The 11,465-nt window shown below is 35.9% G+C and overlaps 3 protein-coding genes across 7 annotated transcripts; 1 reads left to right on the top strand and 2 right to left on the bottom strand.

Moving 5' to 3' along the window:
- Positions 1–2,489: 2,489 nt before the first annotated feature.
- On the bottom strand, positions 2,490–4,569 carry LOC100750162 (muscle-specific protein 20). Its single transcript, XM_012389193.3, has 4 exons — positions 4,376–4,569; positions 3,455–3,666; positions 3,070–3,190; positions 2,490–2,820 (listed from the first exon to the last, which is right to left on the bottom strand). The coding sequence occupies exons 1-4, from the start codon at positions 4,403–4,405 to the stop codon at positions 2,629–2,631; spliced, it is 555 nt and encodes a 184-aa protein (XP_012244616.1). The 5' UTR covers positions 4,406–4,569; the 3' UTR covers positions 2,490–2,628.
- A 52-nt stretch (positions 4,570–4,621) lies between these two features.
- LOC117152057 lies at positions 4,622–5,641 on the bottom strand. 2 transcript variants are annotated; one of them, XM_033322380.1, is made up of 2 exons: positions 4,909–5,641; positions 4,622–4,845 (listed from the first exon to the last, which is right to left on the bottom strand). In XM_033322380.1, exons 1-2 carry the CDS (start codon positions 5,179–5,181, stop codon positions 4,651–4,653), a joined length of 468 nt encoding a protein of 155 aa, XP_033178271.1. In that variant the 5' UTR covers positions 5,182–5,641; the 3' UTR covers positions 4,622–4,650. The 2 variants fall into 2 exon arrangements, with proteins under 2 accessions (XP_033178271.1, XP_033178272.1); XM_033322381.1 differs by having other exon boundaries at positions 4,706–4,845; positions 4,905–5,641.
- Positions 5,642–7,481: 1,840 nt separating this feature from the next.
- LOC100740060 (brahma-associated protein of 60 kDa) lies at positions 7,482–11,445 on the top strand. Of its 4 annotated transcripts, none has more exons than XM_003491756.4 (7): positions 7,482–7,602; positions 8,200–8,331; positions 8,404–8,579; positions 8,921–9,266; positions 9,352–9,549; positions 9,749–10,007; positions 10,304–11,445. In XM_003491756.4, the coding sequence occupies exons 2-7, from the start codon at positions 8,218–8,220 to the stop codon at positions 10,708–10,710; spliced, it is 1,500 nt and encodes a 499-aa protein (XP_003491804.1). In that variant the 5' UTR covers positions 7,482–7,602; positions 8,200–8,217; the 3' UTR covers positions 10,711–11,445. The 4 variants fall into 4 exon arrangements, with proteins under 4 accessions (XP_003491804.1, XP_024225456.1, XP_012244587.1 ...); XM_024369688.2 differs by having other exon boundaries at positions 7,491–7,602; positions 8,936–9,266; XM_012389164.3 differs by having other exon boundaries at positions 7,504–7,602; positions 8,197–8,331.
- Positions 11,446–11,465: the final 20 nt, after the last annotated feature.

Below are 11,465 nucleotides of genomic sequence, written 5' to 3' on the forward strand. Positions count from 1 at the left end.
TGGTGCAGCGGATACATAGATGTCGCCAATCTCGAGTCCTCATTTCATAACCGATACGTTTAATTATTCGTGATTGAATCGTTAAAGCTGTCGCTGAACGCAAAATGGTCGACACTGTCAAAGGATATTAGAAACGATGATGGAAGACGTTCCTTCGCCGCTTTTCCAGAATTGTGCGGCGTAGATTCGCGCATCTGGAATAAACGAAAATAATTTTAGACCGGCCTGTTACGTCGAAGGCCGTGGCAAACTCTCGAATCTCGCGGCAGATGTGTCTACAACCGCTATACACAATGCTAATTACAATATCACTATTTTCGTGTCGTCTCGAAGTCGAAAGCCAACACGTCTCGTTGTGATTTCAATTTACTTCCACCTGTTGTTTATCGTCAGAAAATCTTTTTCATTATTATTATTATTATACTCGTAATACGTGGGTGTTTTGGGATTAAGTTGGAAATAATTTGTCTTGGTAGCGAAGATTTGCCCGAACGAATATCGTCGTAAATTTTAGGTCTGCGATCCACCGATTCTTCCAACCTTTCAGTTTCGAAACGAAAGTTTCTAGGTATATTTAGGTTCGAAAATTGTATTTGCAAATTTCAAACTAGACATTTTTACGAGATCTCGAACTTTTAAATTTCTACTCGGAAACTTTCGCGATTTTTAAATTAAAGACATTTCGAATATTTCGAAATCTTCCGAATAGGAGAATTTCTCGATACTCGAAATCGATATCTGAAATTCGAAATCATTGCGATAGCTCAAATCGTTGTCCGAAGCTTTCAGTTATCCCCTAACCTCGAAATGTCTAATTTCCAATATCATTGTCTTGGCAACTAAGTGATTGCGGATTTTGTCATTACCACCTAATGAGAATTACCACCTAATAGAATTCCTTCGATATCAACCTACTGGGATACACGACGTTTACAAATTATGTTCAACTTATTTCCAAATTTCTGTGAATTACAATAATAATATCGTATTATTGTATTATCGCCAAATTGTGGCCACCGCCAAGAGAATAATCCATTTTAGAAAGGTCCAAATACTCTCCTTAAATAATATTCCACATATTCCAAGAATTCAAACTACTTAATGAAAAACATTATCTCGATAAAATAATTCTGAACGATTTATCCGATGGGATCGGTAAGATCCGCAATCACTTAGTTGCCAACCTAATACAAACTACGTAAATTCTTCAAAAATTCAGTTGCTCGTAACGAGTTTAGCTTCTATCGAGTAGAAGCAAAGTTTTTATCGAATACGATAGCCTGAGTCTAATTGCATCTGTAAAACAAGGATTGTGGCTGCATTTGCCAGAACAACGGATCTATGAAACCAGTTCAAACACTGTTAAACTGTTGGTTCTGGTCAAACATTCGGTGTACACACGCGCCAACCATTCAGAATCGAAATGACAACAGAGAAATTTCTTACAAATTCGCCAACTACAAGATGCATCTACGCTTCAACAGATAATACGACGTTTTTAATAAATCTCGTTGTTTCTGCCCATTAACAAACTCCTATATGAATGTTCTGACTTAACCCCGATAGAATGCAGTCGTTCGTTTATTTGCTTCTCTTTCTATTAGGAACACAAGAGTCTAGACTTTCTGTAAATCATCGTAACCTTCGAGCACCGGTGTATTTTTATTTCCAGCGTTCTAATTATACTGTGAGAATGTAGTCACGCGATTTGCCAGAATTCTCTCGTTTCTCCACTATTCTTCAAAATTCCTTCTATCTTCCCTTTGTTTCTTTTTTCCGACGTTGTTTCTCATTCAAGTTAACGTTGATCGAATTTAATCATCGATTAAACGCACCAGTGACGACAGAAACGAATCTAGAAATGCTGGAGCACTAGGTCTCTGTGATTTCTGTCGTCTGAAAATTTCTATCCTTCGTCCTTCTTTTTCCCCTTTTTTTTATCTTTTATTTCGCGCGATCAACGCAACATCGATCGAATCGAATCATCGATCGAAATGAAATTAAAACGCGCCAGTGACGACAAAGACAAGGACGAACGTAGACACTCGCAGGAACGAGGTCCCCGTTGTCTGAAAATTTTTATCCTTCGTCCTTTTTTCCCCCCTTTTTTTATCTTTTATTTCGCGCGATCAACGCAACATCGATCGAAATGAAATTGAAACGCGCCAGTGACGACAAAGACAAGGACGAACGTAGACACTCGCAGGAACGAGGTCCCAGTGAAGTTGAAGTTTCGAAAATAATCGCGATAATTCGGGAATTGGCGGTATTCAGAGACGAAAAAGACGAGGATCTGGACGTTGATGTTTCTATAAAACACTGGCAGCCGCTTTAAAAACGCTGTTAACGTCGATCCGCAACGGCCACCGTCACGTTTGTAGTATTTTTACACCAGCCTCGAGAATACTCTAGAAACCTTGGAAAATTTCGAATGACGAAACGACACGCGGCAATGACCTAATAAGGGCGAGGATAGATACAACCAGTTCTTTGTTAAATAACAAATATATATTATATATATTATTTAATTACAAAATACAAAATAAATACATAATATATATATTTATATACATGGTACATACAAAGTATAAATTTTCTTTAATCTAAACCTGTTGATATCGCGTTGATTCACTTTCCTAAGAGGATCTTGCGGGTGGCGCCGATACTTTGGCCAGATTGGGTGGCACCTTTGTTGGAACCGGCCTGCAGACCGATCATCGTCTCACCGGCGCGCAATTGTTCCTCCGTGAACTCGCGTTTGCATTCCTCAGCAGGTTTAGGTCCCAGGTATGGTCCTTTCCATTCTGGATGCTTGTACGTCTGTGGGGAAGATTTTATTTGCAATTTAGCGAAACTTTTCGTGGAATAATCAAAGGATGAAAGTAACGTGGAAACCGATTATCGAGGTCAAGCTAAAATATTGTATTTCGTTACAGAAGTTAGACACTGGGACGATTGGAAATTAGAGATTGTAGGTGGCATGGAATTAAACTAAATAATCCATTCGATTGCATAATTAGGCTACGCGCCTATTCGATACCACTGATCCGGTTTTTTCATTAAACTTACCGTACGACCAAGAGCAAAGAGGGTCGTCACCACCTGTGCGATGTCTTTCTTCTCCCACAAGTCGACCGTTTGGAACACGTCAACGTCGTTCACGCCGTACTCTTTCAAAGCTTTCTGGAACCTGATAGTAAGAAGCTGATAGTTTCATCTCGTTTTATTGATACAGTTCAAACTGCAGATATTTATACAAATTAGTACTTTTATCAATATCATTCAAAAGAAAGAGGAACTTACAGCAGAGGCAAAATGTTTTGTCTATCAAATATCGCAAACAGCATCATACTTTGGATATTTTATCAATTTTCGCGCGTATGTGTTCTTGCATCTTCAAAGATTCAAACTTATTCTAGGTTCGCTTTTAGACTGATTTCCAAAATACACTTACGAGTTGATATTTTCCATCATCTTGAATTGACCACCGCTGCTATTGATCTTGGCGACGGATCCAGGGGAGATCTTGTTCATCAGATGGCACAACACCTGTCCATCCTTGAGGACATCTTCGAAGGCTTCACCTGGTGGGAATTTCTTGCCCAAAATCGACTCGATCCATTCTTGGGCCTCTTTTTCCTGCTCTGGGTTACGCTTTGCAGCGATCTGCAACGAGACAATCGGGTGAAATCACTGTTTTCGCGAACTATCGTTAAACAAGTACAGAGTTAAAAAATAAATCATCTTCGAACTGGGAATTTCCCCTAAAATACATCGGCTGTATAATTCCCGAAAAGTTCCGATAAATACCGCGAGGATATCTTTCTCGAAACTTATACAGATCACTGACGAACCATCCACGTGAAATCCTTCGAAATTTCGCGGAAAAAGAATTTTCTGGAGAACACTTGTCAAATCCAAAGAACGAGCAATTTTAAACATCGAAACCCATGAATCTTCCCATCCGTGGTCACCGATATCGATTACGAGATTCACAATGGTTTATTTCAATCGCCAGTGAAAAACACGGATATCCAGCTCGGCCCAGTTCTGAGCTGCAAAGCTCAGCGCAACCCTTTGAAACGCAGAAGCTCGCACGAGACAAATTCATAGGCTTGCGTGAAACGATTTTACACATTTGCATCGTACGAATTAAAGAATTTGTCTCGTACGAGTCGGAAGATTTACAAGACACGCAAGGATTGTTGGAAAGGGTAGCAGGGACGAGCGGAATATTCACGATGGATGGATTCACAGCAGAGTTGGCAGGATGCGACTGAGCGAAATAAAGTTGCAACGATCTCGCACAAGGCAAAATGTTTCCGGATTCTTCACGAAACGAACGTACGATGCACGAAAATCCTCGAGCTCATACCTTGGCGCGCACTTGTCGTTCGAGAGCCATCCTCGTGCTTTGCGGTGCTTGTCGAAGAGGACTGAAATGCCTGGTCCTAGAGCCGATCCCTCTTATAGTGGACGAAGATGGCGGGAACACGGCCCACGCTTTGGAGGAAACTGTCCAACACCTCGGCTGCAGACCTCGTGTGTTTCGAAAATGACGACGCCACGTACGTGTCCATGTATCTATGTTTACCAGTGTAGGAGTACGTGCTTTCCGCAGTTTTCGACGATCTAATATTAGCGGCTTATTCACTTGGACGTAGAATTTCCAAAATCGCCACTGCCAAGCTGCGACTCCACGATACACGCGATAGTTGTTCCACGTGCGACAGCATTGGAAAAATCATGCGTTCGAGTTAGGTAAATTTGATCCAGTAACTTGTATATAGTCGTTGTATTACAGTGGAATAGGTGAGGTCGCAGCAAGTGATCACGCGCTGGAAGCTGCAAGAGGCAGAAGATTAGGATGGTTTTGCAACTTGTGCAAGTGCAGATGGGATTACCTACTCGTTTGTGTACTTGGTCGTGAATCGGAGTTTCTATAAATTGTAGTCCTTTTCGTGGTTTCATATTTGCTGATTCGTCGCGAATTTTGGAATTTCCGTAGAGTAGATTTCGAGATTTGCACGACGCAAATTCAGGCATTTGTATCACGTAGGCGATTAAAGGTGGTTTAGCAACTTGGGAAAGAGCTTTAGGAATTTGGAGATAGGTGAACTGTATGTTTGTGTACCTGCTTCTGAATTGGAATAAATTATAAATAACTTTGAAATTGAACATTGGGTGAACTGAAATAAATTGTAGCTTTTTAGTAGTCTAACTTTCAAGATTGGTGTGTCATAAATTCTGAAATTATGCATACTGTACGATATCAGAAAGTGTTATAATAATTAACCAAACATAATATAACTAATTTGTCGAAAGTGCTGAAATTTTGTTGCTTGTAAAATTCTCCACTAGATCGTAATAATGTTTCTCTTATTGCTGATGTATTTTATTTGCTCCATTTCGGTGGAAGCGCACTGTGGACTGCGGTGGGTGGTGATGGATTGAGAGGCTGACTAATTCTAGACAGTTCTCCTTCCGCTTTCTTGGTCGTATTACTTATTCACTGTGTTGCTTCCTTTCCACGATTTTAATAGCTACTCTTATTAAACTTAGCTACTTGATACTATAATAAATAAGTAACTACATATGAAACATAGTAGGTAGATTATAGTTGCCAATAGATGCAAATTTTGTAAATAAATCTAAACTTAAATTAATTTCTAAGAAAGATACTATACAGAATTTCAATTCCAAATTAAATTAAAAAAACTGTTACATTTCGCAAATGAAAATTTCAATATAGAATTAAATTAAAGTTGAAGCCGAGCTTTATTTTCGTTAATGTTAATGTTGAACTGGAAAGTAAAAGATTTAAGACTTTATCATCTTTCATTTCAATAATAAAAGCCGCAATTATTTCAAATTTCCTATTAACTAATTTATAAACTTGTCATTTTAACGAAAAATACGATCTTTACTTCGTTCCATATTCTGTTCCTCGACTTTCATCTATAAGTCGCCATATTGTTACTCAAACGCACTCCTTCGCTGCATTCTACGCTCCAAATATTCGAGAAAAAACGGGAAAAAGGAAATTCGATTGCGCAAAGAGTATCAGAGGTTTTTTCTTTAAATAACCAGCCGTCATATGGGTCGAGTTATTATTACGTTGATCCACTTTTTGAATTCACGTGAAGAGCCAACAGATTGAGGATGAAAGCCCGCCAAAAGACGGGCAATTTAAAAATTCTTATTTAAGATGGCGCTCTTATAAAAGAATTATTTAAAATTCAAACCTAAAAAGAAATCCATTCTTTTAAAAAAAAAATAACAAACATAGTGTAAGTATGTAAATAGAAACAAGCTACGTCATTTATCTCAAACTAACATAATTACAGAATGTTTTATATTTTATGTATTTTTTAAATCATCATTTGAAATTTGAAATTATTATCTCAATAAAAGAAATATATATATATATATATCTTGAAATACGTATGAATGAATGCACAAAATTTAATGTAGCCAGTATCTGTAGTTTTCAAGAAAAAAATCACGAGACATTGCCATTTCTAGTCTAAGCTTAAATATATTCCTAAAGTTGTTTCCTATGGGGATTTTTATTCGCGATAACGGAGAATTGCGTAATCAACGTAACTCATATTCCAACGATATGGAAGATTCTTCACTGGCGAAATCGCTGGCTACTGACTCAGATTTAAATATAATCGCGGCATCTTGCGTATTTCCATTTCCCCTCTTCGTTGTCAACGAGCAAAATTTTCGTCGAAATCTGATAATTTCGGTTATTTCGAACACGTGATCAAATCGAAAATCATTATCGTTCCTAACGACCATTTTGTAACTTGAGTGGCCGTGCCATAATTGTCGACACCTAATCCCACTTTAATTTGAGCGCGTTTTACGATTTAAACGCGGAATCATCCGGGATTAAATCCCCACGCGTCTCATGATTAATTATTGTTTTCATGAGAATCCGCGTGCGCAGGTGGTATTCAAGGTATTCTATTATTACTATCTTTTAATTGACTTATTCAATGTTACAAGAAATTCAGAATGTTATTACACAGTTAAAGAATTTGGAAATTTTATATATAGGAAATTTATTAAATTATTTTTTGAAGAAATTTACTATTATTTTATTCTAAAAATTCATACAAAAGAACAAAACTAATAATCGATATTTTATCACGTAGAAATATATTCTCATCTAACTACTTTAGCTTACATGAAAACAGTGAATAATGAAATAATTAAGTACTTTTTTGACAGAATTTTGTAAAGTAAGTTGTTAATAATACTTGAAATGCGTTAAAGTTCATATTATAGTTTCATTATTCTATAATTCTGTATTGGAAATTAGAAAATCTTTAGTAAACAATTAGAGGAAATAAACAAAGTCATGAAAGATTTTAAAAAATGCTTTTAGCGTAATTCTACGATATTTTAAACTAAGTTACGTTATAATACAAAAACAGGTGCTTAGCAAATTAAAAATTAAGTTTAAAAAATCCCTGCAGACAGTACAGATGGTGGCGCCCTCTCATGAATCAGAAAAATTATTCCCCCATAATCTGCCGCTTTTCGAGAACTTATTAAACCTGGAGGAAAGCGGAAAGAAATTTTGAAGGCGTAGGTTGTTTTTCAATTATTTGCCAAATTCGTTTCACTTGTTCGTCGTTCTTTTTTCTCTTTTCATACTTTGATTCACATCAAGCCATAGAACATTGCAGTTTGAAACGTTCCAAGTGCAACTGTGTTGTGATGCAAAAATGCACTCAATTCTGACGGAAAAGTTCTAATTCAGCTTTTCGATATTCATCTTCTTTATCTTTTTACCGATTGTTTTATGAAATTTACCATTTTGTTAACAATGTTACGATACTTAGAAAAATAACACGATTAATTGCGACTTAAGTAGAGTTGTAATTAGGTACGCTTTTTGAGGTTATGTTTTTGTTTTCTAGTTGCACTAGTTTGACAGAAAAGCCGAAGTGTTTATTGAAAAAGCATTGTCTTTTTATTTCTGTGTATAAAAATAAGTAATTTTATGTACAAGGGACATAAATAAACTTTCTTATGTAATAAAATATTGTATATTTTGATAGCAATTTGTGTGACTTTGCTGTAGAATAAAGTTTGATAAAGTTTCATTTAAATTCTTTTGTTTATTGTAAACCGTACAACAATATTTGTATGAATGAAACGTTTGTTGATTTCAATCAGTAGGATTATCACCAAAGAAACATGGCACAAAGGTTTCCTGTACCAAATACAGGAAATAATGGCCCTCCACCACAAAGGTATGCTGCATCATCTGTACCTCCTAATTTACGGCAGTATTCTAGCCCAAATTTTCCTGTAAGTATATAAGAATTAAGATAACTGAATTAACTGGAACAGTAAGGAACTTCTAAGTTAATTTTTATATAGATGCAGCAGAGATCCGGATTTACTCCTCCTCCACAAATGGCTAATGCAGGTCCCGGACCAGCCAGTATAATAAGAGCCAATCAACCATATTCGAACATGCGTCAAGGGCCTATGCCGACTCCACCTGTTGGAAAAAGGAGCGCAGATCAACGTATTCCTATGTCACAACAGAAACCGTAAGTACACTAACACTGCATGCTTTTATTTAATTTTGCATCCATATTTTGTATTACTTTGCTCATTAACTCATTGCATTATACAATGTATTAACTAATTGTTTTTATTGGAATAAACTAGCTTTTAGTATCTATGATTTTGCACATTTCAAAAAGCAATATGTCAATTAATTTTTTATCAATTTGGTTACTTGATTATTAAATTATTAATTTATTTGTCATCATCAAAATGTTAAAAAGAAACCATTCACTGAATTCACCAGGAACTTCACTGCATTTCATAAGCTTAAAAATTGGTTTATTGATTTTTGAATCTATGATTTTTACACAAACTCATATAGGTATTTTTGGAACAGTGATTTTTCACATTCCACGTCCAAGAAGAAGAAAAAGCTAGCAGACAAGATATTGCCACAAAAAGTGCGCGATTTAGTGCCTGAATCTCAGGCTTATATGGACTTACTTGCATTTGAGAGGAAATTAGACGCGACCATAATGAGAAAGCGACTTGATATACAAGAAGCACTGAAACGCCCAATGAAACAAAAAAGAAAATTGCGAATATTTATTTCAAATACGTTCTACCCGGCGAAAGAGGCTGGCGAGGGTGAAGAAGGTTCAGTTGCATCCTGGGAACTTAGAGTCGAGGGACGACTGTTAGACGATACGAAAAATGATCCTAATAAAGTAAAAATCAGTTTATTTTTAGAAAAGAAAACAATAGATCATCTGAAAACAAAGGATAATTCATTTATATTACAACGATTTTTAGGTAAAAAGGAAATTCTCTTCCTTTTTTAAAAGTCTAGTTATAGAATTGGATAAAGATCTATATGGGCCTGACAATCACTTGGTTGAATGGCACCGTACATTGACAACACAAGAAACTGATGGTTTCCAAGTGAAAAGACCTGGAGATAAAAATGTTCGATGCACTATTCTCTTGCTTCTCGACTATCAACCCTTACAGGTAACATTTCTTTTAAATAAAAGGGATGTACTAAAATTTGTAAAATCAAAAATGCTTAACATTCTAATTGCTCTGACTACTTTAATTTAAGTTAATTAAATTTTCCCAGTTTGACATCCTCTGGTTCTTATACATCCTTATTAATGAATAAAATAAATGTAAGCTGAGTTAGAATTTAACAGAAATTTTTTGGTTGCAGTTTAAACTAGATCCTAGATTAGCCCGACTTCTAGGTGTACATACCCAAACGCGACCTGTTATTATCTCTGCTCTTTGGCAGTACATAAAGACACACAAGCTTCAAGACAGTCATGAGAGGGAATTCATAAACTGTGATAAATATCTCGAACAAATATTTGCCTGCTCAAGGATGAAATTCGCGGAAATACCACAGCGTTTAAATCCGTTGCTCCATCCTCCAGACCCGATCGTGATCAATCACGTTATTAGCGTCGAAGGTACCTATCAATAATAATTAGAGTGCGGATTTGTATGCATCTATAGGAAACTTGAAAGTGTGAAATTGCACAGAATGCACATAGTGTGAGAAAATGTATAATATATCCAAAGTATAGTGCTTTCTATAATACTTGGTAGGCAAAACAATTTTCTGCCGAGCCTGTATTTTGTAATTATATTCTCAAAAATATGAGTTTGCAAAAGGATCCTCCAATAATAATTAAGAAGTGCACACTATATTCCAAGATTTGCAAAAACAAAAAATAACCATTTGTTCTATCACGTTCTAAATTAGGTACAGAAACGAAACAGACTGCGTGTTACGACATAGACGTGGAAGTTGACGATACGTTAAAAACACAGATGAACAACTTCCTGTTATCGACTGCAAGTCAACAAGAAATCCAGAGCCTCGACAATAAAATCCATGAAACGGTCGAAACGATCAACCAGTTAAAAACGAACCGAGAGTTCTTCTTGAGTTTCGCTAAAGATCCTCAGCAGTTCATCAACAAATGGATTATCTCGCAAACGAGGGATTTGAAGACCATGATAGACGTTGTTGGCAACCCAGAAGAAGAACGCAGAGCAGAATTCTATTATCAACCGTGGGCGCAGGAAGCAGTGTGTAGATATTTCTACACGAAGGTTCAACAGAAACGCGCAGAATTGGAACAGGCGCTCGGTATAAGAAATTCATAAGTATAATCGAAGAGGCTTCGCTACAGTGTACGAAGTAATTATATCGAACAAAAGAAATTATTAAATAAGTTATCAATAAAGTATTTGTTTAGACAAAATTTCTTATTTATTAAATTCGTATTACAAAATATGAAACTGATAATATCACTTCAGTTAATTATTTCAATTTTATCTTAATCAAAAGCTGAATATTTTAGAACAATGAATAAAGTAATTATAGCAGACAAAGTAAAAGATTGATTAACATATATCTTATCTCATAATGATCATTGCTTAAAATCTTTGTTAGTAATTTATTCCAATTAAGCGATGAGATGTTGAAGGATTTGAAAACAGATATGTTAATTTATTCCCATCCTCCATAGATTGTCCTTTTAACATAATTACTTCGCATACTGTATGTAAAGTATTTATATAAATTTTTCTCTTGTTCCAATTGCAAAATCGATCGATTAACGTGTCTTACGCTTCATTCACAATGCAGTGTCGCTATGACATTATAGTACGAGTGACATATTTTTACGAATAAGAAATGATGTATAGTAATCATAGAGGAATCTCATGGATAACAAATTTATTTAGTACGAATACGTATATCGATCTCGTATATCTTTATTCAAGCTAGTTTTTCAGAAGTCTTTTCTATGAGGATGTGTATCGCAATCAGCTACCGCACACTATAAATGCGAGAAACTTCTGTATAATATAACGAATAAACCTTTGATATAACTCGCTGAAACCATTTTAAACTGAAT

Source organism: Bombus impatiens, unplaced genomic scaffold (assembly GCF_000188095.3).
Source record: "Bombus impatiens unplaced genomic scaffold, BIMP_2.2 scf_0637, whole genome shotgun sequence".
Classification (NCBI taxonomy): domain Eukaryota; kingdom Metazoa; phylum Arthropoda; class Insecta; order Hymenoptera; family Apidae; genus Bombus; species Bombus impatiens.